The sequence below is a fragment of the Manis pentadactyla genome, chromosome 1 (assembly GCF_030020395.1).
Source record: "Manis pentadactyla isolate mManPen7 chromosome 1, mManPen7.hap1, whole genome shotgun sequence".
Lineage (NCBI taxonomy): Eukaryota > Metazoa > Chordata > Mammalia > Pholidota > Manidae > Manis > Manis pentadactyla.
In genome coordinates this window covers 22,574,650-22,599,366 of record NC_080019.1, presented here as the reverse complement: position 1 = coordinate 22,599,366, position 24,717 = coordinate 22,574,650, and the positions used below count along the sequence as shown (strand labels likewise).

The window sequence follows — 24,717 nt, the reverse complement described above, 5'->3', positions numbered from 1 at the left end:
GGTCTCAGGGGACCTGTGGAGTGTGCCTGACCTCCACAACTGGCAGGAGTCTTAGCCCCCTGAGTGCTACAGCTCTCCCTGGTGTCCAGCCCCAGTAATCATCAAAGCCTGATGCAATGTGGACTCATGTTTACAGAGCAGATTTCCAGGGCCAGGTATGTAGAGCTTTGATAGCTTATCTCCTCTCTGTTCCATTCCTCTTCCTTCTTCTTATGTGCTAGGATGGGAAGGATTGGGCTCCTGACAGATTTTGACCCTGCCACTTTACCATTCTCTGTGTGGTCTTCTCTTCTTTGCCAGGTGTAGGTGGTCTGTTCTGCCGTCTTCAGGTCATTTTCAGGGTTAGTTGTATTTGCTGTAGTTGCTTCCTTGGCTTTGTGTATAGCAGCAGTTTTCTGCCTTGCTTTTCTACTCAGCCATTTTTTTCCCCCATAAGCCATCTTCTTGTGCTTAAATTTTAATATTAAATGATATCCTTTAACTTATCTTTGTAAATGGCCAGTTGAAGTAAATGGCCATTGTGCTGGTCATGAATATAGTTAGAATATGATAAATGTATGTGGATAAAATGAGAGTTCCTGTGGCCAGGATTCTCACCTGGCCCTGGTTGACTAGCTCACTGCACACCTGTGGGCAATACATGGCTGTTGACTCTATAAAAAGAGCTCCACCCAGTACTCTGGGCACGACACAGTGGCAGGGCTGCAACGTTGCAGGAGAGCAGAGCAGAGGCTGGATTGGTGGCAGCGCCGACGACAGAGGCCCAGAAAACGTCTGTGTGGAACAACTGTGCAGAGAGGCCCCGAGGATGGTTGTGTGGGACGGCTGTGTGGACAGAGGGGCTCACAGGACGGCTGTGCATATAGAGGTGCCCAGAGGCAGAGACCGGCTTGCTGCATGCAGACTCTCTCTGAGTGAATGGGATTCTAGTGACCGACCTGTGACCTGGAAATAAAGTTGGGTATAACCCTTTTACCCTGAGAACGTTTTGCTGTCAATTTTCTTTGGTCACACTGAATGCATAGCGAACTTGCCCTGGGCTGAAACCCATTGGCAAGACAATGTATTACATAGATTTTGCTTCACCTTTAGAATGAAAGGTCTCTAATCAAATGGTTATGATGATAGTCATGGAAGCTGTAACTTAAGTGAATATTAGCAACAGCATCATGAAAACAAATCTGTTCAAGATAATTTGTGATAGCAAAAATATGTATGCTCTGTTGGCACTCAAGTGGACATGGAAATCCTTGAGTTGACAATAAACCAGTAGGGAAAGTTCTATATAATTGACTACACTAGTCCCTGCTATCCCCAGGGGATACATTCTAAGACCCCCAGTGGATGCCTGAAACTGTAGATAGTACCTACCCTACATATACTGTGTTTTTTCCTATGTATACATACTTATGATAAAGCTTAATTTATAAATTAGGTATAGTAAGATTTTAACATCAATAGTAATAAAATGGAGCAATTATAACAATACACTGAATAAAAGTTCTGTGACTGTGGTTGCTCTCTCAGAATGTCTTACTGTACTGTACTGACCCTTTTTCTTCTTGTGATTATGTTAGGTGATATGGTGCCAGTATGATGAGATGAAGTGAGGTGAATGGCATAGGCCTTGTGACATAATGTTAGGCTGCAGTTGACTTTCTGATAATGCATCAGAAGGAGAATCATCTGCTTCAGGTGATCCTGGATCATTGAGCCTTGACAGTGTCAATAGTTGGATGTTAGGAGCGGATGATGTCTGTGGCTGAGGCCCTTTGGATAATTGAAGGTTTTTTGGCCAAAAATGTTGGAAGAACATTGTAATCAGATGTTTTCTCTTTAATTCATGAATGTGTTTCTACAGCTGTTGTAATGCCTCAGTGACACTGTGGGCTACTTTAATGCTGCATTCCTGCAAAAGATTGTATTCCTACTTCCATCTTTTAAAATCTGTGCAATTTGAAGCACTTTGGCAAATTTCGGTAATGTCCACATTGCTGCTTCTGCTGCAGTTTTTTCTTCTTCCTTTATAGATGATAGAACAAGTTCTTCTGATTCCTCATTTGTTAACACTTCTCCATGGTCTTCAATTTGTTCTTCCACTTAAGCATGTCAGCAAACGTTTTTCCACTAACTTGTCTTACTTCATAAATGATTTTCCTTTTCCATTGATCCCCAGGAAGCCTTTAAAATCATTCATAAATTCACTCAGAAGTTCTTCCAGCAAGCAATTATAGTTTCTGGTTTTATTTCACCCATTGCAGCTCTGATGAATATTATCACTTCAGCAATAGTGAATGACTTACATTAGGGTCTGCGTCAGTTGCTGATCAAATGCGATCAAACCCAAGGTGGGTGTGTATGTTCTTGACAAACTGAATGGTGCCCTCTCTCTTCAAAGGGCTGAAGTAGTTAGGTATTTCAAGGTAAAAATAAAGCCTTGATGTTCTCATTTTCATAGCAGAATATTCAGGATGTCTTGGTGCATTGTCTATTATGAATAGGACTTTAAATTCCAACCCTTTCTCTTACAAATGTTTTTTCAATTCTAGGATGGAACATTGGTGGAACCATTCTGTAAAGAAGGTGACTGTCACCCATCCTTTCTGATTATGTTGCCACAACATGAGCAGATAATTTTTTATCTTATTATTGAAGTATCATTGATGTACAATCTTATATAGGTTTCAGATATACAACACAGTGGTTCCCCATATTATTAAATCCTTACCCATATTAGTGTGGTTACTATCTGTCAACATAGAAGGATGTTACAGAATATGTTCTCCATGCTGCACTTCCATCCCCATGACCAACTTATATTATGATTGAGAATTTTTGTGCCGTTTTATCCCCCTTACCTTATCCACCCACCCTCCCCAGTCCCTCTCCCATGGTAACCACTAGTTACTTTTCAGTGTCTGTGAGTCTACGAGCAGATTGTTTTTGTTTTTGTTTTTGAGATCACATGGGTTCTTTACACTATGCCTGGCTTTATCATATGCTCTACAGCGTTGCACATAGTACGAGAGTTAATCTGTCCTTTCATATTTTATATCCTGGTGCTTCCTTTGCATTTTTATGAATGTAGTTTCTATAGGGCATCTTTTTCCAGAAGATTACAGTTTCATCATAATTGAAGACTTGCTTTGGATGGTGTCCGTTCTCCTTAATCAACTTCTTCATCTCTGCTAGAAGCATGGCAGTGACTTCTTCATCAGCAACTGCAGCCTGTGTAGTAATTTTTCTATTTTTCCATCCCAACTTATTCCTGAATCTGTGTAACTGTCCTTACTTGTAGTAAATGGCTTGGTGTTACTCATTTCAGGGGATCCCTTGCTGAAATCTTTGTATAAGCTCAGTGCTTTTTGGTGCAACACATTGCTGTCAATCAAAACACATTTTTTGTTCATGTCTTCCACCCTCAAATTTAATTTCTTTTCCATTTTAACTAAGCACTGGTCATGCACTGTGGCTATAACTTCTCTTGTTTGAGGTGTGACAGTAAAACTAGAATGAATTTCATTTTCCTTCTTAGCAACTTCATGGATAGAACAGTCATTCTCACTGTAGATCTCTGCAACCTCAGCGTATGGTTTTTTCATTCCTCATTAAGTTGAGAACTTTTTCCCTTTTCTCTTAAAGGAAGCAATTTACAGCCTCTCTTGTCATATCCGAATTCCCAGCATCCACTACTCTTGTGCTTTGGAGCCATTACAAGTAAAATAATGGTTGCTTGAACACAAACACTGTAATACCACAACAGTCGACCTGATAACCACCATAGCTACTAAGTGGTTAAAGGCCAGGTAGCATATACAGTGTGGAACACTGGGTAAAGGGATGATTCACGACCCTGGTGAGATGGAGTGGGGTGGCATGAAGTTTCAACATGGTATTCAGGAAGGTGTGCAGATGAGTTTTTTTTTTCTGGAATTTTCCTTTTAATATTTTCAGACCACAGTTGATTGCAGGTAACTGAAACCACAGAAAGTGAAACCGTGGATAAGGGGGCACTACTGTATATGCTATGGCTACAATAAGGTATTATGAAAGTTTTGTTTCATCGATACCACTGTGCTGGTAACCATAATAACATCACTAACATAAAATGTGAATGTTCTTTTTTTCAGGACAATTTTAATTTACAGATTTTTTTCTATTAAGTTTATATCCTAATACCAAATAACTCAAATTTTATAATTATTTGGTACTTAGATAAAATCATGTATATCAGGTTTCAGAATGTCCATTAAATCCCTGTTGTGTACCATTTTAGGATGATGATTGACATTAATCTTAAAAATATATTGGGCAAAGATAGTCATAGGATTTTGAAATTTTGCCATACTGTTAGAGCATCCTGAAAGAGTTCTACAGTGTCAATAATGGAGGTTCCAGCTCTTTAGTCTCAAGTTTGTTTTCTCAATTTTTCAAAATAATGCTTTTTCATGTGGGAATGTACTTGGTTTTGAAAAGGATTGCAGTGTGCTTGCTGGTAACTTTCTCTTGTGATAGTATATTAATTGAACCAAGAGTAATAGTTCTCCCAACCCCTCATTAAGAATATCACTTTTGGTCTTGTCATAGGATGACAATTCATCCATGCTTTACTAACTACCCAATGGCTCAGCTTATTTGTTATTTGCATTTATTTTTTAATTTTAATTACTAAAAGTTTTATTTTTTATTTACATTCTGACTCCTCACATTTTGATTTCTACTTTCATGTTGGTGTTTCCAATGGTTCCCTCTGTCCCTATAGCTTGGTATTTTCGGATATAGGCTCAGAATACACTTACAGTATTAAAACATTTGTGATTTTTCACATAATACCTCTGTTCTATCTTTCCTTACTTATATGTAGTTGATTCTGTATGATTTTCACATGTCCGTGATCATTCTGATATATTTTGAGTAGTTTCTTTGGTGTTCATTTGCCCTTAATTATTGTTTATATTTCATGAGAATAGAAAACTCTTCTGTTTTAGTCCGTCTTGTGACTGTCACTAACCTGTAATATTTGCCCACTGAATTTTGATTGAAAGAACATAACCTTGTTATATAGGGCAGTTTGCTAGTACCCGTCTTTCTCAATAGCATGATTGCTGGTAGATGTTTTCATGCTTTGGGTGATCAGAAAAACAGTAGAAATAGCATGCACTGAGAACAATGTACTAGTCAGCCAGTATATTGGTTGACTGTAGCAGTACCTGTCTTTGGGTCTGTTTACAAACTAATGACCAAACTCTTTCTCTTTTTGAGCTGTTGACCCTGTGAATAGGCTTTAAAAAAGCCTGTTTACCTTTGATGTTCATGTGTATATACTACCTTTCTTCCCAAGACATATACCCCTTTTTATTGTCTATGAATTTGATGCTTACACATGAAAAAAAATATTTTGGCATTTTGTACATACAAAATTTCTGTATTTTGAAATTGAATACGAGTTTTTTGAAGGGTCTGTCACCATTTAACTAAATATTTATTATGACAGAGCACTTTTAGAGGGACATGCCAGTTTTTCTGCTTAAAGTTAGATAAAAATACTATATTCTAGAGTCTTCACTAGGAGGAAACTACCTAGAATAGCATTTAAAATCTTCATAGTTTCTGTTAGTTTTTTTCCTTTTGTGAAAGTATAATATGGCCTTATTTTAAAACAGTATAAAGGAAGAAATTTGCTTAATGATTTTGGAAAATAGCTTCTAACTAGATGAACAGAAACTAAGTAAAGGTTGATTTAAGCTAAGGTAGAGAAAACAGAGCTTTTGGGTTAAGCTTACAAGTTGAACACTACCATCTAATTTCATTTCGTGTTGAAACCTTACTAAAAATGCCATACAAGGATTTTTTAAAAAATGCATAAGTCCACAGGATGGGAGAATAGGAATAAACAGCAAAAAAATTTAGGCTAGAGATTAGATGGGTGAGTTGTATTAACTAGGCTTGGGAAGAGTAAATCATAAGCTTAGCATGGGGAAAGCCAAGAATGAAATTCCTTTTCAGTAAAGAATCTCAAAATTCTTGGTAACTGGCATCCTTAACTGTGTATGAAACTGAAGATCAGGGGATGTTATGTGCAACAAGCAAAAAACATTGAAAGATTGTTTGAATAGTTTGAGAACTCATTATCCTTCCCTTCTCAGTGCTATTAAAATGGTATCCTAATCTCTTCTCCTAGAAGTCTTCAGAAGGTATAATACAGAGGGTCACTTGTCTTGGTTTATATTAGCAAAATGACAAGGGGGTTATGAGACTATGCAAACTGAATGTTGAGTGCAAAACAACATTCCCACCCACTGCTTTCCCTAACTGCAGGCAGTGCTAGGTTCCTGATATGTAGGCAGGCACACCATTACCTTGCAAGCAGGCCTTGGAGGATGTTTCTTTGGGTTGTCTATGTGCCTTCCTGACTCAAGCTGCACCCAGATCGCTCTACAGTAAAGGTAAAAGTTGATACACATTGTGCTGAGAGCGTTTCAACCCTGGGCCCTTTGCCCCTCCTTTCACTCATCATGAGGAATCAACCAAGTTATTCCAGAATGTTAAGGAAAGCAGCTAACATGGAGATAAAAACAAAAGAGACAAATAGAAAAAGGCAGCTCAAAGAAACAGAGACAATATCAGAAGACACAAAACAGAAAAACGATTGTTAATATCCCCAGAGAGATTACTAGGTTCTAAACCATGAAACTAGAAAGGTAATGCTATTCTAAAATAAGAATAGACAACCCCATGACACCTATTAAAAATTAATGATAATTGTAATAATGATACACACATAGTGCTTGTTTTGTGCATTGTAACCATTTTAATTACTTCACATATAATAAATTTTATCTCAACAACTATGTGTTAGGACCTACCTGTTAGTATGTTGTTGGGGAAATCATTAAACATAAAACTCTGCCAACACAAAAATACCCTGTCGTCAACATGTAAAAAAAAAGAGTGAAACAGTATTATTACTAAATTAGCATTAAAGCATACTGTGGTGCACATCACAGGCAGTCCACTAAAGACATTGCACAGACAGAAATACATTTCACTCTTATATGGCCTGGCAGATACAATTCATTACGTACATGTAGTTGTTATCCAAAAGAAAAAATAAAATTCTCATATATTTTTAACAAGCTGGAGGTTTTATCTTGGAGCCACGTACCTAGGCTTAAGCTGCCACAGACACACTAGGCAGGACACCACCATCACTGATGTTCCTGTTTCAAAGAGATGGCATCAGTGCCTCCAGGAAAGACATTCCTGTGATGCAAAACTGGCAAGAGGTTTATTTAATCTTTTAAAAAAGATTTGTGTATATCCCAAAGTGCCATAAAAGTGTTTACAACTTCATGTTTTCTAAAGGAAATACTAAAGAGAAGAGTCGAAGAACTCTCCCAATAGTAGAAACAAAAGACAAATGGATAGAAAAATAGAGAAATCATAAGAAGTTGGAAGACCAACTAGTGCAGTGTCAAGAAAACTAGAAATCCTAGAAAGTGAGAATGAGGGAAAAAGAGGGAAAGAAGGATAAATTAAGTGATTCAAGAAAAATATCCCAGAACTAAAAGATATTTGTTGCTAGATTGGAATGACCCAATGGGTATTTAGCAGAATGGCTGAAAGTAGACCCATGTCAAGAATCATTCTGAAATTTCAAGCACTAGGAACAAAGGGAAAATTTTACCAGATTTAAGAGAGAACTTACTAGGTTGTGTGGAGAATGAAGAATCAGAATGGCCTGAGATCTCCCAACAATAAGTGCAGAAATAGGAAGGCAATAAAGAAATACCTTTCAGATTCTGAAGGTAAATGCTTTCCAATGTATGATTTTTGTACTCAATACTCAATTAATTCAGGTCTCAAAGGTTTAGTTCATATATTCCCTTTTCCAAGAAGGCACTGGAGTATGTTCTGCACCAAAAGAAGAGACTAAAACAAGGAGAAAGATATGGGGGTATACAAAACAAGAGAGGCCACATGAGAGATGAAGGGCATCTCCAGGGCCATAGTGAAGGGCGATCTCAGGATAGCAGCTATTTATAGACCTATGACAGTCTGTCTAAGTTGAAACAGTTTGACTTAAGAGATAGGCAGAGGGGGAGCTATTATTATTGAAATGCCAACTGCCTTTATAACTGTTTTAAAAACCTGAGGACAAATTACCCACATGATATGGGCCCATATTCTTAATGACCACTTGGCTTAACTTAACCACGTGTGACTGAATTCCTGCTCTTTTTTCTAGTCCTGCTGCCTGGATCACCTGAAAACTCTCACTTCACTTTTAAAAAATGTGGTCTGCTTTTACCTACTTCTGAGAGTACAGGTAGACCATGGTGAGCTTAGTTTATAATTTGGAAATTATAAAGTAGTCTACTTCCTGGACCATATAGCTGTTCCTCATAGATGCTCCAGTTCTCTTGACCTCTGTATTTCCCAGGATTTCCTGAAGACCTCACCTATAGACTTCCCAGATATAGCCTTATATAGCCTCTTAGAGAAGGTGGAGCCCTGTTCCAACACCCACATTCTGTGTAGCTTGTATTCCCCTGGGAGCCTTCAGTTAGTAGTGGCAATACTGCCCTTTTCTTACACAGCTGGCTAGGTTTGTGCTATACTTAGTTGATGAAACTAAACATAATAGGTATGTTTACTATGTAGGAAGTAGAACAATGAAAAAACAAGTGGAAAACAGTTAATAGAAATGTCAGTATATTGGTTTTCTCTTGATAGGGGCGGGGAGGTGGGATTACACTTGGGCATAGAGGGGAACTGGAAGGTAGAGCAGTGTTCTGTTTCTTGATATGGGTAGTAGGTACATGTAATTTTAAAAAATTCTCTAACTTGTACTTACAAATTGTATGTCTTCATGTTTACTGATACATTTTATAATAATTTTTTTAAATCCTAAATTTGAATAAAGTCAAAGCAAGTGATTACTTAAAGCTAAACTCATTCTGTAACACTGGCTGTTGTAGAAATAAATGATCTGTTTTCAAAATCACTGTGAAGTGGTAGTATGTAACTTGCTTTCTTGAGATAACAATTATTGTTGCATGAATACAGAAATAATCGTCCTGAAGTCAGGTTTCCAGATAGACTAAACAATACTTTAAGAAATCATATCATGCTTTCTTCCTCTTAACAAAATTCTCAAATGGCTCTCTTTCGCTCAGAATAAAATTCAGTCTTTAACACAGTCTGTAAGGCTCTACAATTATGATTTAGCCCATGACTACATCTTTGACCTTATTATCTACATTTCTCTGTCCACTGGTTTATTGTTGGCCCCCAAGTATATCAAGTTCATGGTGTATGTGTACATGATGGTGCACAGTTGCCATCACAGTTGGGAGTTTTCTGATTACCAGTTCAATTTCATTGCTGATAATTGGTCTGTTCAGATTTTCTGTTTCTTCCTGGGCCAGTCTTGGAAGGTTGTATTTTTCTAGGAAGTTGTCTATTTCTTCTAAAGGTTGTCCAATTTATTGGCATATAATTTTTCATAGTATTCTCTAATCTTTGTTTTTCTGTGGTTTCCATTGTGATTATTCCTTCTTTGTTTCTGATTGCATTTGTATGCACACTCTTTTTTTCTTGGTAAGTCTGGCTAGGGATTTATCTATTTATTTTCTCGAACCGGCTCCTGGTTTCATTGATTTTTTTTCTATTGTTTTATTCCCTATTTTATTTATTTCTGCTCTGATCTTTATTATGTCCCTCCTTCTACTGACATTGTTGTTCTTTCTCTAGTTTCTTTAATTGTGAGTTTACACTGTTTATTTGGGGTTGTTCTTGTTTTTTGAGGTAAGCCTGTATTGCTGTGTACTTTCCTCTTAGAACTGCCTTTGCCATGTCCCACAGATTTTGGGCTGTTGTATTTTGTTTTCATTTGTCTCCATGTTTTCATTTGCTTGATTTCTGTTTTAATTTGTTCATTGATCCATTGTTTATTTAAAAGCATGTTGTTTAGCCTCTTTGTGTTTGTAAGTCTTCTTGTTTTCTTTGTGTAATTTATTTCTAGTTTCATACCACTGTGGTCTGAGAAGCTGCTTGATACAATTAAAATCTTTCTGAATTTATTGTGGTATCTTGTGGCCTAGTATGTGATCTGTTTTGGAGAACATTCCATGTACACTTGAGAAAATTGTGTATGCTGCTTTTTTTGAATGGAGTGTTCAAAGATATCTGTTAAGTTCATTTGATCTAATGTATTTATTCAGTGCCTCTGTTTCCTTATTTATTTTGTCTAGTTGATCTGTCTATTGAAGTGAGTGGTGTGTTACTGTCTCCTAAAATGAATGTATCGCAGTCTGTTTCCTCCTTTAATTCTGTTAGTGTTTGCTTTACATATTTAGGTGCTCCCGTGTTGGGTGTATAGATATTTATAATGGTTATATCCTCTTGTTGGATTGACCCCTTTATCATTATGTAATGCCTTTCTTTGTCCCTTGTTACTTTCTTTGTTTTGAAATGAATTTTGTCTGATAGTAAGTACTGCTACTCTTGTGTTTTTTTCCCCCTATTATTTGCATGTAATATCTTACTCCTTCACTTTTGGTCTGGTCTGTGTATGTTTTTGAGTCTGAAATATGTCTTTTGTTGGCAGCATATAGATGGGTCTTGTTTTCTTATCCATTCTGCCACTCTATGTCTTTTGACTGGTGCATTCACTCCATTTACATTTAAGGTGATAATATTGATTGATATGTACTTACTGCCGCTTTTTTTTTATTAAGGTGTCATTGATAAATGCTCTTATAAAGGTGTCACAAGAAAAAACAATGTGGTTATTACATTCACTCTTATTATCGAGTCCTTCCCTGCATACCTCATTGCATATTGCCACTTTATTAATTGGTTTCTGCTGTTTTTTTATATCTCCTCTCTGTTCCTTTCTACCTCTTTTATATTCTTCTCGTTATTGATGATTTTATTCAGTGTTGTATTTGGATTTCTCTCTCTTTAAAAAATTTTTTTATTTGTATATGTATTTGTTGTAGGATTTAGGTTTTTAGTTACCAAAAGGTTCCAGGATAGCTTCCTTCCTGTATAGTAGTCTATCTTAAATTGCTGATTATTTCAAACACAATCTAAAGGTACTTTTTTTTTCCTTCTTCCTCCAGATTTTTCATATTAGATGTCATAATTTGCACTTTTTGTGTATAGTTGATTTTGATCCTTCTGTTTTGTTTTAATTTTGTACTTGCTTGGTAATTAGTTGGTCTTCTACCTTTACTGTGGGTTTATTTTCATTGGTGAGAGCTATTTAGCCTTATTGTCATTTCCATCTACAGCAGTCCCTTTAACATATTATGCAAGACTGACTGAGTGGTAATGAATTCCTTCAATTTTTGTTAATCTGGAAATTATTTAATCCCCACTTCAAATTTAAGTGATAATCTCACCAGGTAGAGGATTCTTGGTTGGAAGACCTTCTGTTTCAGTACATTAGATATAACATGCCACTCCCTTCTGGTCTGAAGAGTTTCTGTTGAGAAGTCTGCTGAGAGTCAGATGTGATTTCCTTCTTAAGTAATCTTTTTTCTTTCTCTAGCTGCTTTCAATACTCTCTCCTTATCCTTGATCTTTGCTATTTTAATAATTATATGTCTTGGTGTTATCTTGCTGGAGTTCCTTTTTTTAGGGGATCTCTGTACTTCCATGACCTTAGTCTCTATTTCCTTCCTCAGGTTGGAGGAGTTTTTAAACATTATTTCCTTAAAGAGACTTTCTCTTCTCCTTCTGGCACCCCTATCATGCATATATTGTTTTGTTTGGATTGGTCACATAGCTCTCTTAGCATCCTTTCATTCCTAGAGATCTTTTATTCTCTCTGTTCCTTAGTTTCTTTGTTTTTCTGTTCTCTAATTTCTGTTTCATTTACCATCTTCTCTATGTGATCTAACCTACTTTTAAATCCCTCCATTGTATGTTTCATTTCAGATACTGTATTCTTTAGCTCTGAGTGGCTCTTTTTCTCTCTTTGTTGACGTTGTCCCTGAGATCTTGAATGGTTTTCTGTAAATCCTTGAGCATGTTTATGACTTTTATTTTGAAATCTTTATCAGGAAGATTGGTGATCTCTGTTTCATATAGCCCTCTTTCTGGGGTTCTGTCTTGTAGTTTTGATTGGATCAAATTCCTCTGCCTGCTCATTTTGTCAGGGGTTCTGTGTTTCCTCCTTTGTTTATATGTCTCTGCTATGCTTTCTAATCAAAAGAGTAATAGCTTTATGAAGAAGGTGTGCTATAGTGCCCAGAAGCTCAAGATTCTTTACTTCTAGTGCAGGGCCACCCTCTGCCTGGCCTGTAGCAATGGTGGGGCTGCAGGGTTAATGGTGTGGGCAGACTGATTTGCCCCAGGTGGACCTGCAACACCAGGTTTAGACACCTGCAGGGAGGAAGGAGCCCTTGGGGCTGGCTCCTCCAGGCACCTCTCTAGTTGCGCTGAAGTGGAACTAAGCAAGCTGGACGAGTCTCCTTCTACTGAGGCAGCAAGTCTGATGCTGCAGCTGGGCTGAGTGGGTTGGTTCCTGGCAGCACATGCAGTTCCTGAACTGTTGGGCTGATGAGGTATCCTCCACCTGCCCTTTCTCCTGATGAGAGAGTTCCATCCAACCCTCGTCACCTCTGGTACCCCTCCCACTACTAGCAAGTCTTTCAAAGTGCCACCTCTGCTTTGGGTCTGAGGACTGGTGGAGCGTGAATGCTCTCCACACTGGCTGGAGTCTCAGCCTCCCAGAGTGTTCTACCTGTCCCTGGTGTCCAGCCCCTCTAATCACCAGAGCCCAGAGTAATGTGGGCTAATGCTTCTAGAGCAGATCTCCAGGGCCAGGTGTGCATTGCATCTGAGCTCCTACCCCTTCCCCGCTCCATTCCTCTTTCTCCTGCCTTTAGGCTAGTGTTGAGGAAGGGCTTGGGTCCTGCTTGATCTTGGCTTTGCTGCCTCAGTCTTTCTGTGTGGTCCTGCCTTCTCCCTCAGGTGTAGGGGTCTGTTCTGCAATCTTTAGGTCATTTTCTGGTCTAGTTGCATTTGTTGTATTTTCCTCTTTTATGTGTTATTGGGAGGAGGTTTCTGTCTAGCCTTCCTATTCCACCACTTTAATCTGATCAAAATTATAAACCTTTTGACTTAAAAAATCATAGTACTTCTTTTATGCTTTTTCTCTAATCAGTTTTTCCACTTAGCTGTGATAAAGGTAAGTATGATGGGGGATGTTCATAGTGCTGAATACATTGTAGTCAGTCACATACAAGTGGAATGCATAGATGCAGGGATGGAGTAACTGAAATTTTCAGACCATTTATGACCAACCATTTCAAACTTTGAAAATTCTGGTTGATCTTTGAGGAAGGGTGGTTTTTTTTTTCAATGCTGAAACAATTTGTGTTTTTTAGTTCAGTAAGAAGCAGTTTTAGTAGCTTAATAAATATATGGATGGCTGCTATGCATTATAGTGAGCATAATTGATATTTTATCTGTGCTGAAGATAAATCATGGTGAAATGGGTTTTCCATTGAAGTTGAAGCAGTGTATTATCTAGTGCACAAAGCAATTCCCAATGGTAGGTACTTAGATGGTGGTACAAATTACAGAGGCTGGTAGTATAGTGTATTCTTTTCCTTCCTGGACATCTTTAAATAGGCTGAATGTCTATGTTCTTACTGTGGTTGAGTCCATGCCACCTCTTGACATTGAGATAGCCATTATTCTTGATTAGATTTTTGTGGTTAACTGTTTATCATTTTATCAGATAAAGATATTGCAGAAAAAAATTTTCTATTGCATTATGTAAGCCATGTATTTGAAAAACTTAAATATTTTTATGTTTTTTATATGTTTTTATGTATACTCACTTCATTTTGTTTTTATTTGCTTCTTTGACTGGTGGTATGTTTTTCCTGTAGGTCACTTTTGAAATACACAAAGAAAACCTTGCCAATATATTCAGGGAACACCAGGGAAAAGTTGATGAAGAAATTCAGCAAAGTTCTTCAAGTTCAGTTCAAGCACTTGCTGGCATTAGCCAGGATGTTAATGGTTCAGTAGGACCCCAGCAATCAGATATGAGGGATTCTCCTTTGTCTCCTCTTATTACCAGAAATAGTGATGAAAAGTCAAGTACTGAACAGACAAGTTCAGTGGAGTTTGAATGCAACATTGAACTGCAAACTCATAGTACATCTGATGAAGAAAGGAAAACTAGGCGAGAAAATCAGGAATTACTGGATGATGTCCCTTTAGAAGGAACACTGGTAAGTGAAACAATTAGTGCAAGTGATTTAGAAGTATCTTCTGATGTAATAGAAGGTGTGGCTATTACCTCGAATTCTTTGACAACAACTGGTGAAGATATAATAACTGTCGGTGAAGTAAATGCTTCCATAAGTTCTCCTTCAGAAGAGGATGCTTCAGAGGTACCAGAATTACTGGATAAGTCTCTGGTGGAGGAAGAAGATGATGATTATGTAGAACTGAAGGTAGAAAGCAGTCCTGCTGAGGAAGCCAGTCTATCCACAGAACACCAAGATAATAGTTTGTCTCCAGCTGCATCTGAAGCCAGTGAAAAACTGGGTATCTTTAGTAATGGCCATAGAGTAGTATTTCAAGAAGAAGAACCTGTAGGTGAGAAGCAAACTGATACTGAAACTCGAGATTCTAAAGATTCTGGAATCAGGGTAGCATCAGGGTCTTCAGCTACCTCACCAGACACTCCTGCTTCCCAAACAATTGAACAGTCAGACATTGGCCAAGTGCTGGAGGAAGAGAAGAAAACAACTGACTCTGCTAGAGAAACTGAATTAATTACTGATTCTCATGGTAATATCTTTGAGTCTCCTACTACTTCTGAACAGATGATTGCTAAATTGGATGTATCCAGTGTTGCTACAGATACTGAGAAACTGGAATTGAAGGCCAGTGCAAACATGGAAACATCTCAACCTCATCAGCTTGTGCTTGAGGTGATTATATTTGTCTTCTTGAAGTATATTTGCATCAAGTAAAAATAGAGCAATTATGTATGTATACTTAGATTTTATATTTGGAGTTGGCTCATATCCTTTGTATGTTTACTAAATGTAATGAACATAAAGATTATATTTCTTAGTTTTAGCACAGGGCTTGGCTTTTTTAGTGTGAGTTCATTAAGTGGCAGCTTTATTATTATTTTCACCACAGCATCACCAAAAGTAACTACTGGGAAGTTTCAGGATTGTCATAATTTTAGTTAAAAAGCAAATACTAGAAATGCTTGCTTTTACCCTTTATTTGATAACCCAGACATAGTTAGCACATTAGTTTTCCAACAAAATCTAGGGCTAACTTCCTATAGAACCACCTACTACCGTATAATTTTATGTTTGAAGTATGTGGTTTAAAACCATGAGATCTTTTTACTTTGTAAGAGGGAGGAGGCTTTGTGGGATCTAGAGGCACAGCTTTCTCTTTTACGGGTGTCTCCGAGTGATTCATGAGACAGTGGTTGGCTGCATGTTGTCATTTCCCACTTCATTCAGCTCTTATCTCATTCCCTCCTTCCTATTTTGTTGCTTTGTTCTTCATTCTGTTGACTTTATATTTATTTGCTCTTAATTCTAGCCAATTTATAACCCAGATACTGCCTTTCTTTCATACAAATATTCAAAATGAGGAACTTCTTGATTCCTTTATAAAATGCCACATTAGCTGGTGGCAATACTAACATGGTTCCCAGCTAAATACTTTTGTATTGTGGTAGTTGAGCATTTTTGATAACTCTTCTTTAAATATCTTAAAGTATTAATGTTATTACTCATTAATAATTTTTCTATAATTTGGTTCCTTAGTATCTTAAAATGTATTTGTTAGATCAATTGCATATAACTTATTAAATTATTCATTAATGCCTTCCTTTGAAGTTGAACTTACTCTATTACTCTTTTTAATTTTTTATATTAGATGTCAAGGCCACAGGAGCAGCCAGGACAAGGAATAGCACCAGAGGCAGTTAATGGACAAAGGAGTGATTCCAGATCTACTATGTTTCGTATTCCTGAATTCAAATGGTCTCAAATGCATCAACGTTTGCTCACTGATCTGTTATTTTCCATAGAAACAGATATACAGATGTGGAGAAGGTTTGTCCATATGTTTATTACAGAAGATATGTATGTTTTCAAAGAAATTTAGTGGTTAACAATTTGCAATTTCAGACATTTGATTAAAAATTAGAATTTAAATTATTTCTCCAGTAGGATTTTATTAACTTTTATTTTCCATTATAAAAATGAGCTTCCATGTGTAGATTATAAAAATTTGAAAACCGGAGATTTTTCTTTTAAAAAGTTTGCTGAAGATTTCCTGTAGCATATTTTATAGCTTCTGAAGGTATATCTGCCAAATAGGTTTATTACTAGCAGTACTAAAAAAAAATTGGAATTTAAATAAATCCATTTCTCCATTGTATTTTTGGTATTAAAAATCTGTGTATTTCAGATTACCCTCCATTGTATGACATGATTTTAAAAGTGCCTAATTTGTTTACTGTTATTTGTATACAACTCTTAATTCTGTTTAAAAATATTTTATGGCATTATCTAAGAAAATGTTGGTAGAAAATTTTTCATAGCATATTTAACACCACTTACCTCTTAGTTTTTCCCATGTAACTTAATTTTGTTTCCAGTTAAGGATAATTTAGTTCAACTTTTTAAATCAAGTATAAAATGAATAGTGTTTATGTTTCAGCACTGAAAAGAGCATGGATAGTAACTGCTGATATGGAATGGGTTACATCTTCTGAGGAAGTATATAGCTCCCAACTGCCTGCTGCATTAACTTTTCTCAGCTTTCAAGATGAAACAAAAGTACTTTCTTATCCTCCCACCCCTCAAGTAGGCAAACTGTGATTTCCTTTCTTTAGCTTTATCAGTAAACAGCATTTATCTTTGGACAGCCATTCAACAAAGACAGTTATGGACTTCGTGAATAGCAGTGATAATGTCATCTTTGTGCACAACACAATTCATCTCATCTCTCAAGTGATGGACAATATGGTCATGGCTTGTGGGGGCATACTGCCATTGCTTTCAGCTGCTACATCAGCTACAGTAAGGACTTAACTACTATATAAAATCGGTGTGAAAACATAATTTTTGCATCTCTATTGATAAAAACTTGAATGAGGTGATTACTGTGTATCATAGGTGCTATAATAGAAAAACAACAGGATCTTTTAGGATTACCCAATAGGATCTTAGAATCTTTTCCAGGAATGAAAGAACTTAAAAACAATGTTGATTTCTTAGGGATGAGTCAGCTAGTGAATATGATTGATGGTATTTCACCTGTATGTTTCCACTGCCGCCTTCTTAGATGAAATGATAAGAAAATCACTCTGTTGAATTAGATTTCTGAAAGCTGGCTTTTTATAAAATTCATAAATTTGGGGAATGTTTCTAATACAACTAGATTTTTATCAGGCTATAGATTTAAATGTCAAACTTTATTCCTTACAGCATGAGCTGGAGAATATTGAACCTACTCAAGGCCTTTCAGTAGAAGCCTCTGTGACATTTTTGCAGAGGCTCATCAGCCTTGTAGATGTGCTTATATTTGCAAGTTCTCTTGGCTTTACTGAAATTGAAGCTGAAAAAAATATGTCATCTGGAGGAATTTTGCGGCAGTGTCTTCGACTGGGTGAGCTGTTAAAACCTGTTAGGAATTTGCTTTAAAAATTTTCAGTAATCCAGACATAATAAATTGAAAATTATCTTTCTCCTCTTGATGGGAAAGTATATTCTAGGCAATTTTTCATATGCTACATTTTAGCCTCCAAACAATGAAGGACTATGTATGTGCTTTGCTTTAGTTCTAGTTCTGAAGTTGGTTACAGGAGGTAAGACGTGTTTTGAAAAATTTAAGTTGATTCTGGTCTATTTTCTCCCCTCCCCCAATCTGTTTTTGTTTTCAAGTAGTGCTTCTCATATCTTAAGATGATTCATACACATGAATCACTAGAGGATCTTGTTAAAATTCAGATAGATTCCATAGGTCTGGGATGAGGCATGAAATGTCTAACAAGTCCCAAGTCATGTTGATGTTTCTTCTCTTACAAATACACTTGAGTAGCAAGGTTCTAAATTAGCATCATTCATGTATAGCCTTTATCCAAATAAACGGTGAAAATTTGTTAAAGCAGTTAATAAAATTATTAAGTCTCTTTTTCTGGAGTCATTCCTTCCTTAGGTAGAAGTTAGAATACCTGAAAGAAATTTTTAACATTATCTGAGCTTCCTTAGGTGAAGCTCCTTTATGTAGAAGAGTTCTGGTATCTAGTTGTAAATACTGAGACTTTGTTAATGATTTGCTTATTAAAAGGAGAGAAGTAGGTGGAGAGAGGGGGACCAAGAAATGGAAGTAAAACTCTTACAAACTGTGACCATGTGAAGACAGATCAGAAATAAGGTGTCTATGAAAATACAACATCAGGAGTAGAAAATGTAATTAATGAAATATTTTCCCATATATAGTAGGAATATCTGTTCCGTAAGTGAGATATACTTGTACTTAGACTTTTTTGGTGCAGTGATTATTTTTACACAAAATGTTATTCCAAGTACTTTAAAACTTAGGATGCTGTAAAGAACTTGATATAGCAATTTTTAGAAAGTTCTATTTCCAATTTTTAGAAAATTTTATTAAGAGAGGTTCAAATGGTGAACATACGAAAGTTGTTTATTGACTAATGTCACTTGTCATTGCTGATTTTCATAATGAGTCAGCAATCATTTTTCTTTTATTAGAAAATTTGAGATCAGAAATTAGAAAATTTATTGAACATTCAAAAGACAATTTTGCATTACCTAATTCATCATTTAAAATTCAAAAGTAATTTCTAACCCTCAATTTTTAAATAACTGCCTGATTGGTGAGACATCTAGAGAGGTAGTTTTGGACTGTGTATTTATTAATCAGTCTCTTTTCTGTGTCCCACCTTTTAAGCAGTTTTAAGCCAGTGAAAGGTAGATCCAATAAATATTCTCTACAAATGCTATACTCTTTATTAGTCTCTATTAAAATTACACTGTAATGACACATTATAAGAAAAACATGCAAGTTTACAGTTTATGACTCTTTTACTTTAATGAGGGTAGCAGAAGATTGTCATTCCCAGTTCATGGCAATGTGATTTACTTTCTTTTTTCTTCCACCTTTTTTCAATTCTTTTCTTTCCTATTTTTTTTCCTTAATAAAAGATCACTCCAAGTAGCTTAGGTGAAGTCTACGAAACAGTAGCCTTCTCATTAAGATTCCTGAGCTAATTCCCTCTTAGCAGTGGGCCCTAACAGAGTAGGTAACAAAGTGAGAAAACAACAGTAGGCGATTAAAGTCAAGGGACAGTTGAGGAATTTGCTTTCAAGGTACTCTGTTTCAAATAAGTTTCATACAAAGTATATTGTGTTGGTGATTTTTATCAGTTCCAAAATCTTAAACATAATACTTTGTTGCTCAATGTTTTCCTTAAAATAAATGACAGTTTGTGCAGTGGCAGTGAGGAATTGCTTAGAGTGTCAGCAGCATTTGCAACTGAAAACTAGAGATACAGCAAAAGGCCAGAAAATAATACACAGCCTGATTCCTATGGGGAAATCTGCAGCAAAGGTAAGCATACAGAATAACTAGTTAAATAAAAAAAGCATACTCTTGTTTTACAATTAACATATTAAACTTATTGTTTATTTCAACCTACAGTTAAATAAATCTGACAGAGGTCCTAAAATAGTTATTTTGGTCTGTGGACATAACATTCAAATATTTGTGTTTAAATGTACAGTAAAGATTTACTTATACTTCATCTTGTCTGCTTTTCCAAATGTTTACTTTCTTGGTGTCTATGATACTTTTTCATTCAAATATGTCAATTGGTATTTCATGTATTTGGTGATTTAGGATGCAGTTTGTTTTTTTCCTTCATGTCTGCCTTCTACAACCCCTGACCCCCCACCTCTGTCCCAGTGCCTCCCAAAAAAGAAGAAAGAAAGATGTAGGAAAAATCAGCTGGCAAAAACAATGTCATAGACTTGTTTTTCTGGTTCTTGGAATATTGTGTTTATTTTTTAAACATCTATGTAATGTGTATATAAAAAGAATGTTTTTGTCTTAAATAGAGTCCAGTGGACATCGTAACTGGTGGTATATCTCCTGTAAGAGATTTTGACAGGCTCCTACAAGACATGGATATTAATCGGCTTAGGGCAGTTGTCTTCAGAGACATAGTAAGTGGTAATATTTCTTTCACATACTATCTTAGCTGATACATATATTCTCCTAGGCTCAGAGTATTGAGAATAAAATCTTTGGTATATAAAATAGTTGAGTAGAGATTAAGAAGGCCTAGAAACCACTTATCTTGGATTCAATGATTTTAGAATCTTAGAATATTGGAAAGTATTGTTTATGTAAATGGAGCTAGTATATCAGCATGATATACTAAAAAGAATAATACATTAATACATAGTAAGCACTGTAAATGCTTCACATGTATTCATTATGTCCAACAACTTCTTCAGTTGTGTACTTTTGTAATTCCCACTTTATCAGTGAGTAGGATCTGAGGCCCAGAGATCTTGAGTAACTTGTTTAAGCTAAGGGAGCTAGTATATGATAGGATTCCAACCCAGCAATCTTAACTCCTAAATCCAGACTCTGAAAGTAATGAAATGTTCAGATTCTGAGTGCCATATTATTTTACTGAATATCGAATGTTTTTCCCTCAAAGAAACATAAATACATAAAGGAGCATGATGAAATCTCTGTGGCATTTTTAATTGTTTAAAGATGAAAAACAGTTTTGTTTTAGCTGATTTTGTATACAAAATGGCTAAGTTTCATGTAAAAATTGTTAAGTCATACAAGAAAGTATAAAGATGAAAATAAAAATAATTTGTAATCCTATTCACCAGCATTTAGAGTAGTATCATTATTTAATACTTATTGAATACTTAATACATGTAAAATAGTAGATGCTGTATATTAAATATGTGTTTAATAAACTTTATAACTTCAATTTTTTATTTTCCTTCCTCTTTCTCTAGTGTTTAGTCTTTTCTGGAGTTCTTTGCTAACTTTTGTGCATGTATACAATTTGTCAGTAGTACTTGTAGTTAATAGCTGTTAGCTACAGTTAATAGTTACTAATAGTTACTGAACATTTACTGACTCTTAAGTATAGAACTGGCTGCTCTAAATGTATTATCTCATTTAATTCACACACTAATCCTATGGGAAAGTAGCAGTATTAAGTTAAATACTCTGCTTAAGATCACACAAGTAGTAAGATGTGGAAGTGTATTAAGTACCTAGGGAATCTTGATTCTTGAAATTTTATTCTTAACCATTAAGCTATAGTGCTTTCCTACATCTCAGTTTTTTGCTTTTGGTAGCTGTTATAATATCCTTAATTAAGAAACCATCAACATTTTTTTTTTCCAGAACCCTGATTATGGTTATTTTGGGACCAAATATTGCTGCTGGTTTCTCTCCCATTCTCTTTTTATGAGCAAGTGTTGAGTTTATTGTTTATTGTCCCAAAACTTTGTTTTCCTAGAATGATCTTTAAGAAACTACTATAGATTATATAACTTTTTTACTGTAAATATTCTCTAATGGTTTTCTGTAGCACTTAAAATGAAGTAAAAATGCCTCACCTGGCTCCATATGATTTGGCTCTTTGGAACATCCTAACAAGTTATTTTATAATGTTATTTGGACAGAGGATTAGAATATTGCCTATGTCTTCCATACCATTTTTGAAAGTAACAAATTATTTTAATTTCTTTGTAATTATAAAAATTACTTAATTACCTCATGAGAGCTTTAGAAAAAGAGAAAAGATTATATTCCCCAAACTATACCCAGAGCCTCTTCCAGCATATGCAAACTTTGATGAAAAAGAAAATGAACTAAGATTGGGAATATGAATAAATTATTATCCTGAGATTAAGTGTAAGGTTTTTATTCACTCTAATCTGAGTTCAGATTTGCTTTTTCTCTTACTATATGCCTTTAGGTAAATTACCTCTATAGGCCTCATCTTGTTCAAATGGGTTATTGAATGTATATGAAGTACATAGCCTGACTGATAGTAAGTATTCAATAAGTGACAAGTATAACTGTAAACTAAGTTATTTCAAGAGTTAGGACATAAACCTAAAGATTATGGTGTATTTTTTATTTGGGCAGAAATCAGGCATACATTTCAACCTTTATACAGTAGTTAGTGAAATAGACATTGAATATATTAATGGGCTAGCTAACGATTTAGATAGAGGCATAAATAATTTATACCAGATTAAGAAGTTAAGACCAAGCAAGTTCTTTGATTACATTTTTAATGTTAATATCATTAGCAGCAGTTATTATAATTGGTGGCAAGATTGCGTGGCAGAGGAACACAAGTGTGTCTGGAGAAAAGGAATGGTTAAATAAAGGAAAAATGTACATTTATTTTTTCTAGTCAAGATTAGTAAGTTCTTATACATGAAACTAAAAAGTACCACAGATTCTTGTCAGATTAGAAATATGTCAATAATGCTATCCTATCAGTGGATATGTTCACATAGAGTCTGATATCTCATTTTTCCCCTAAAATTGTGTCCAAAACTTTGACACCAGCTAATTGTTAGCTTTTAGTTGCGTTTGTACCATTAGTTACTATTTATTTATCTGCTAAGCAACAATGTTCTTTGTTTTCCTTATCCTAAATTTACCTGCTGCTTGAGATAAGGTACTTTAGTTTTCAGGATTTGGTGGAAAAGTTTTAGCTTTTCCTTTAAATTAATTAAGTTCAAACTTATTTTGAAAAATAGTGATGTGTTCAGGGTCTCTTTGTAGATGGGGAATTTGACTAGATGAAGAGGTCATTGATATACAGATATGTAGGTGATCTGTGGAGGCCGTTACAGTTTGTACTTTTCTTTCTGGCAGACATTGTATTTTCAATCCAAGTCTGTACTGTTTAAAATACTTCTGAGAAGTTATTGGTAAACTGTCTATAACTGATAATTTCAGTTTTTTTCTCAAATGTTTGTCTTTTAGGAAAACTGTTATTGTGATTTTTGACATACTTTGATTCTTATCATTAGACATAAAAAGTTATTCATATATAATGATTGAGATTAATTAATCCTATAAAGTGTATTAGGACCTGTCTCTTCTGTTTGAGTTACTTAATTAAAAAAAGTGAGCCAAATTCTGCCTTTCCAAGTTTTAGAAGCATAAAACCTCTCATTTACAGGCATTTTTTTCAGTAGACTTTACCTAATCTTTTCTGAGTTGAATTTACTGATTTCTGCATATATTAAAAGATTTGTGAACATATTTTTCTATTTAATATTTAAACATTGTCTTTTAAAATAAGATGAATACACATTTTTTAATAGTGGCATGATAAACTACTTTTATTTTTTCCTAGGAGGATAGCAAACAAGCTCAATTTTTAGCTTTGGCTGTTGTGTACTTTATCTCTGTCCTTATGGTCTCAAAGTACAGAGACATTTTGGAACCCCAAAATGAAAGGCGTAGCCAGCCATTTAAGGAAACTGGTAGTGAAAGTAGGAATTTATCCCTTCCTGGTAAGTTTCCACATCTTATTCTCTGATATCCAAAGTTCAAGTAAAAGGCTACCTACTTATAATAGTTAAAATATTGATTCTGGAATTAAATCCGTTTATGGATAAAGTAAGAGCGTACATTTACTTTAAGTACCAAAATATTTTACTTTGAGTACCATGTAGTTAATTGCTATTGGGAGATGACTTCTGTTCTTTAATTGAGCCACCTAATTAAAAAGTAAGTAAGAAAATGTTATCCTTTACAAATAAACTGTTAAACATTTTTGTTGCAAAGAATAAATAATATATATTCTCTTATAAGAGAGAGATTTGGTATGAAATAATTGTAATCATTGCAGTTATAGAAATAGCTACCAGTTATGGATTTATAGGTAGAGAAGCAGCTATTGCAGTTATAGAAGTAGCTGCTACCCAATGGAGACAATTTAATTATTCAGTAAATATTCAGGACCTACTAGGTACTTAGGTATATTCATGAACAAAAGAGAAAAAAAATGTTTGCCCTCACGGAGCGTGTATTCTAGTGAGAGGAGAAGGAAGATATAAGTACATGTAGTAAATGAATTGTACACTATTTTAGAAGGGGTAAGTACTAAGAAAAGAAAAATCAAACAGAAAAATATCAGGAATGACCAGGAGAAACACGGTGTGGAAGCAGGAAAATAGGGAATTATTGGAGTGTTTTGAGTGTAAGAGTTAGAATTATGTTTCTAAAAGTATCACTTGGGATTCTGTGTTGAGCATATGCCCTAGAGGGCAAGGAAAACCAGTGTTTTAGTTAGATACTGCCACTTAACACATTACCTCAAAGCTTAGTGCCTACAACTACAGCTATTTTCGTCTTGTTATCATGATTCTGTGGGGATGACTTCATTCCCTGCTCCAATTGGTTTTTGCTGGGGTTGGAAATTCTGAGATAAGTTTTCTACTCATACATCTAGTGCATTAGCTAGTATAACTTCAAGAGCTATGGCTGGCTGACTGAAATGGCTTAGCCTGGGTTCTATGTTTGGGGCTTTGATACTTGTCCTCAGCTGGATTCCTTGGTTTCCCTCCAGTAATTGGGAGCACCTTTTTCTCTTCATAGGGTCTCTCT

General features: G+C 35.5%; 1 protein-coding gene across 1 annotated transcript in view; it reads left to right on the top strand.

Moving 5' to 3' along the window:
• Positions 1-24,717, top strand: part of LRBA (LPS responsive beige-like anchor protein) — a 760,266-nt gene that overhangs the window by 154,077 nt on the left and 581,472 nt on the right. Inside the window, exons 23-29 of the mRNA XM_036887834.2 lie at positions 13,914-14,969; positions 15,946-16,124; positions 16,943-17,096; positions 17,505-17,685; positions 19,526-19,650; positions 20,157-20,264; positions 23,462-23,621. Coding sequence (XP_036743729.2) covers positions 13,914-14,969; positions 15,946-16,124; positions 16,943-17,096; positions 17,505-17,685; positions 19,526-19,650; positions 20,157-20,264; positions 23,462-23,621 — 1,963 coding nt within the window. The remainder of the gene's footprint in view (positions 1-13,913; positions 14,970-15,945; positions 16,125-16,942; positions 17,097-17,504; positions 17,686-19,525; positions 19,651-20,156; positions 20,265-23,461; positions 23,622-24,717) is intronic.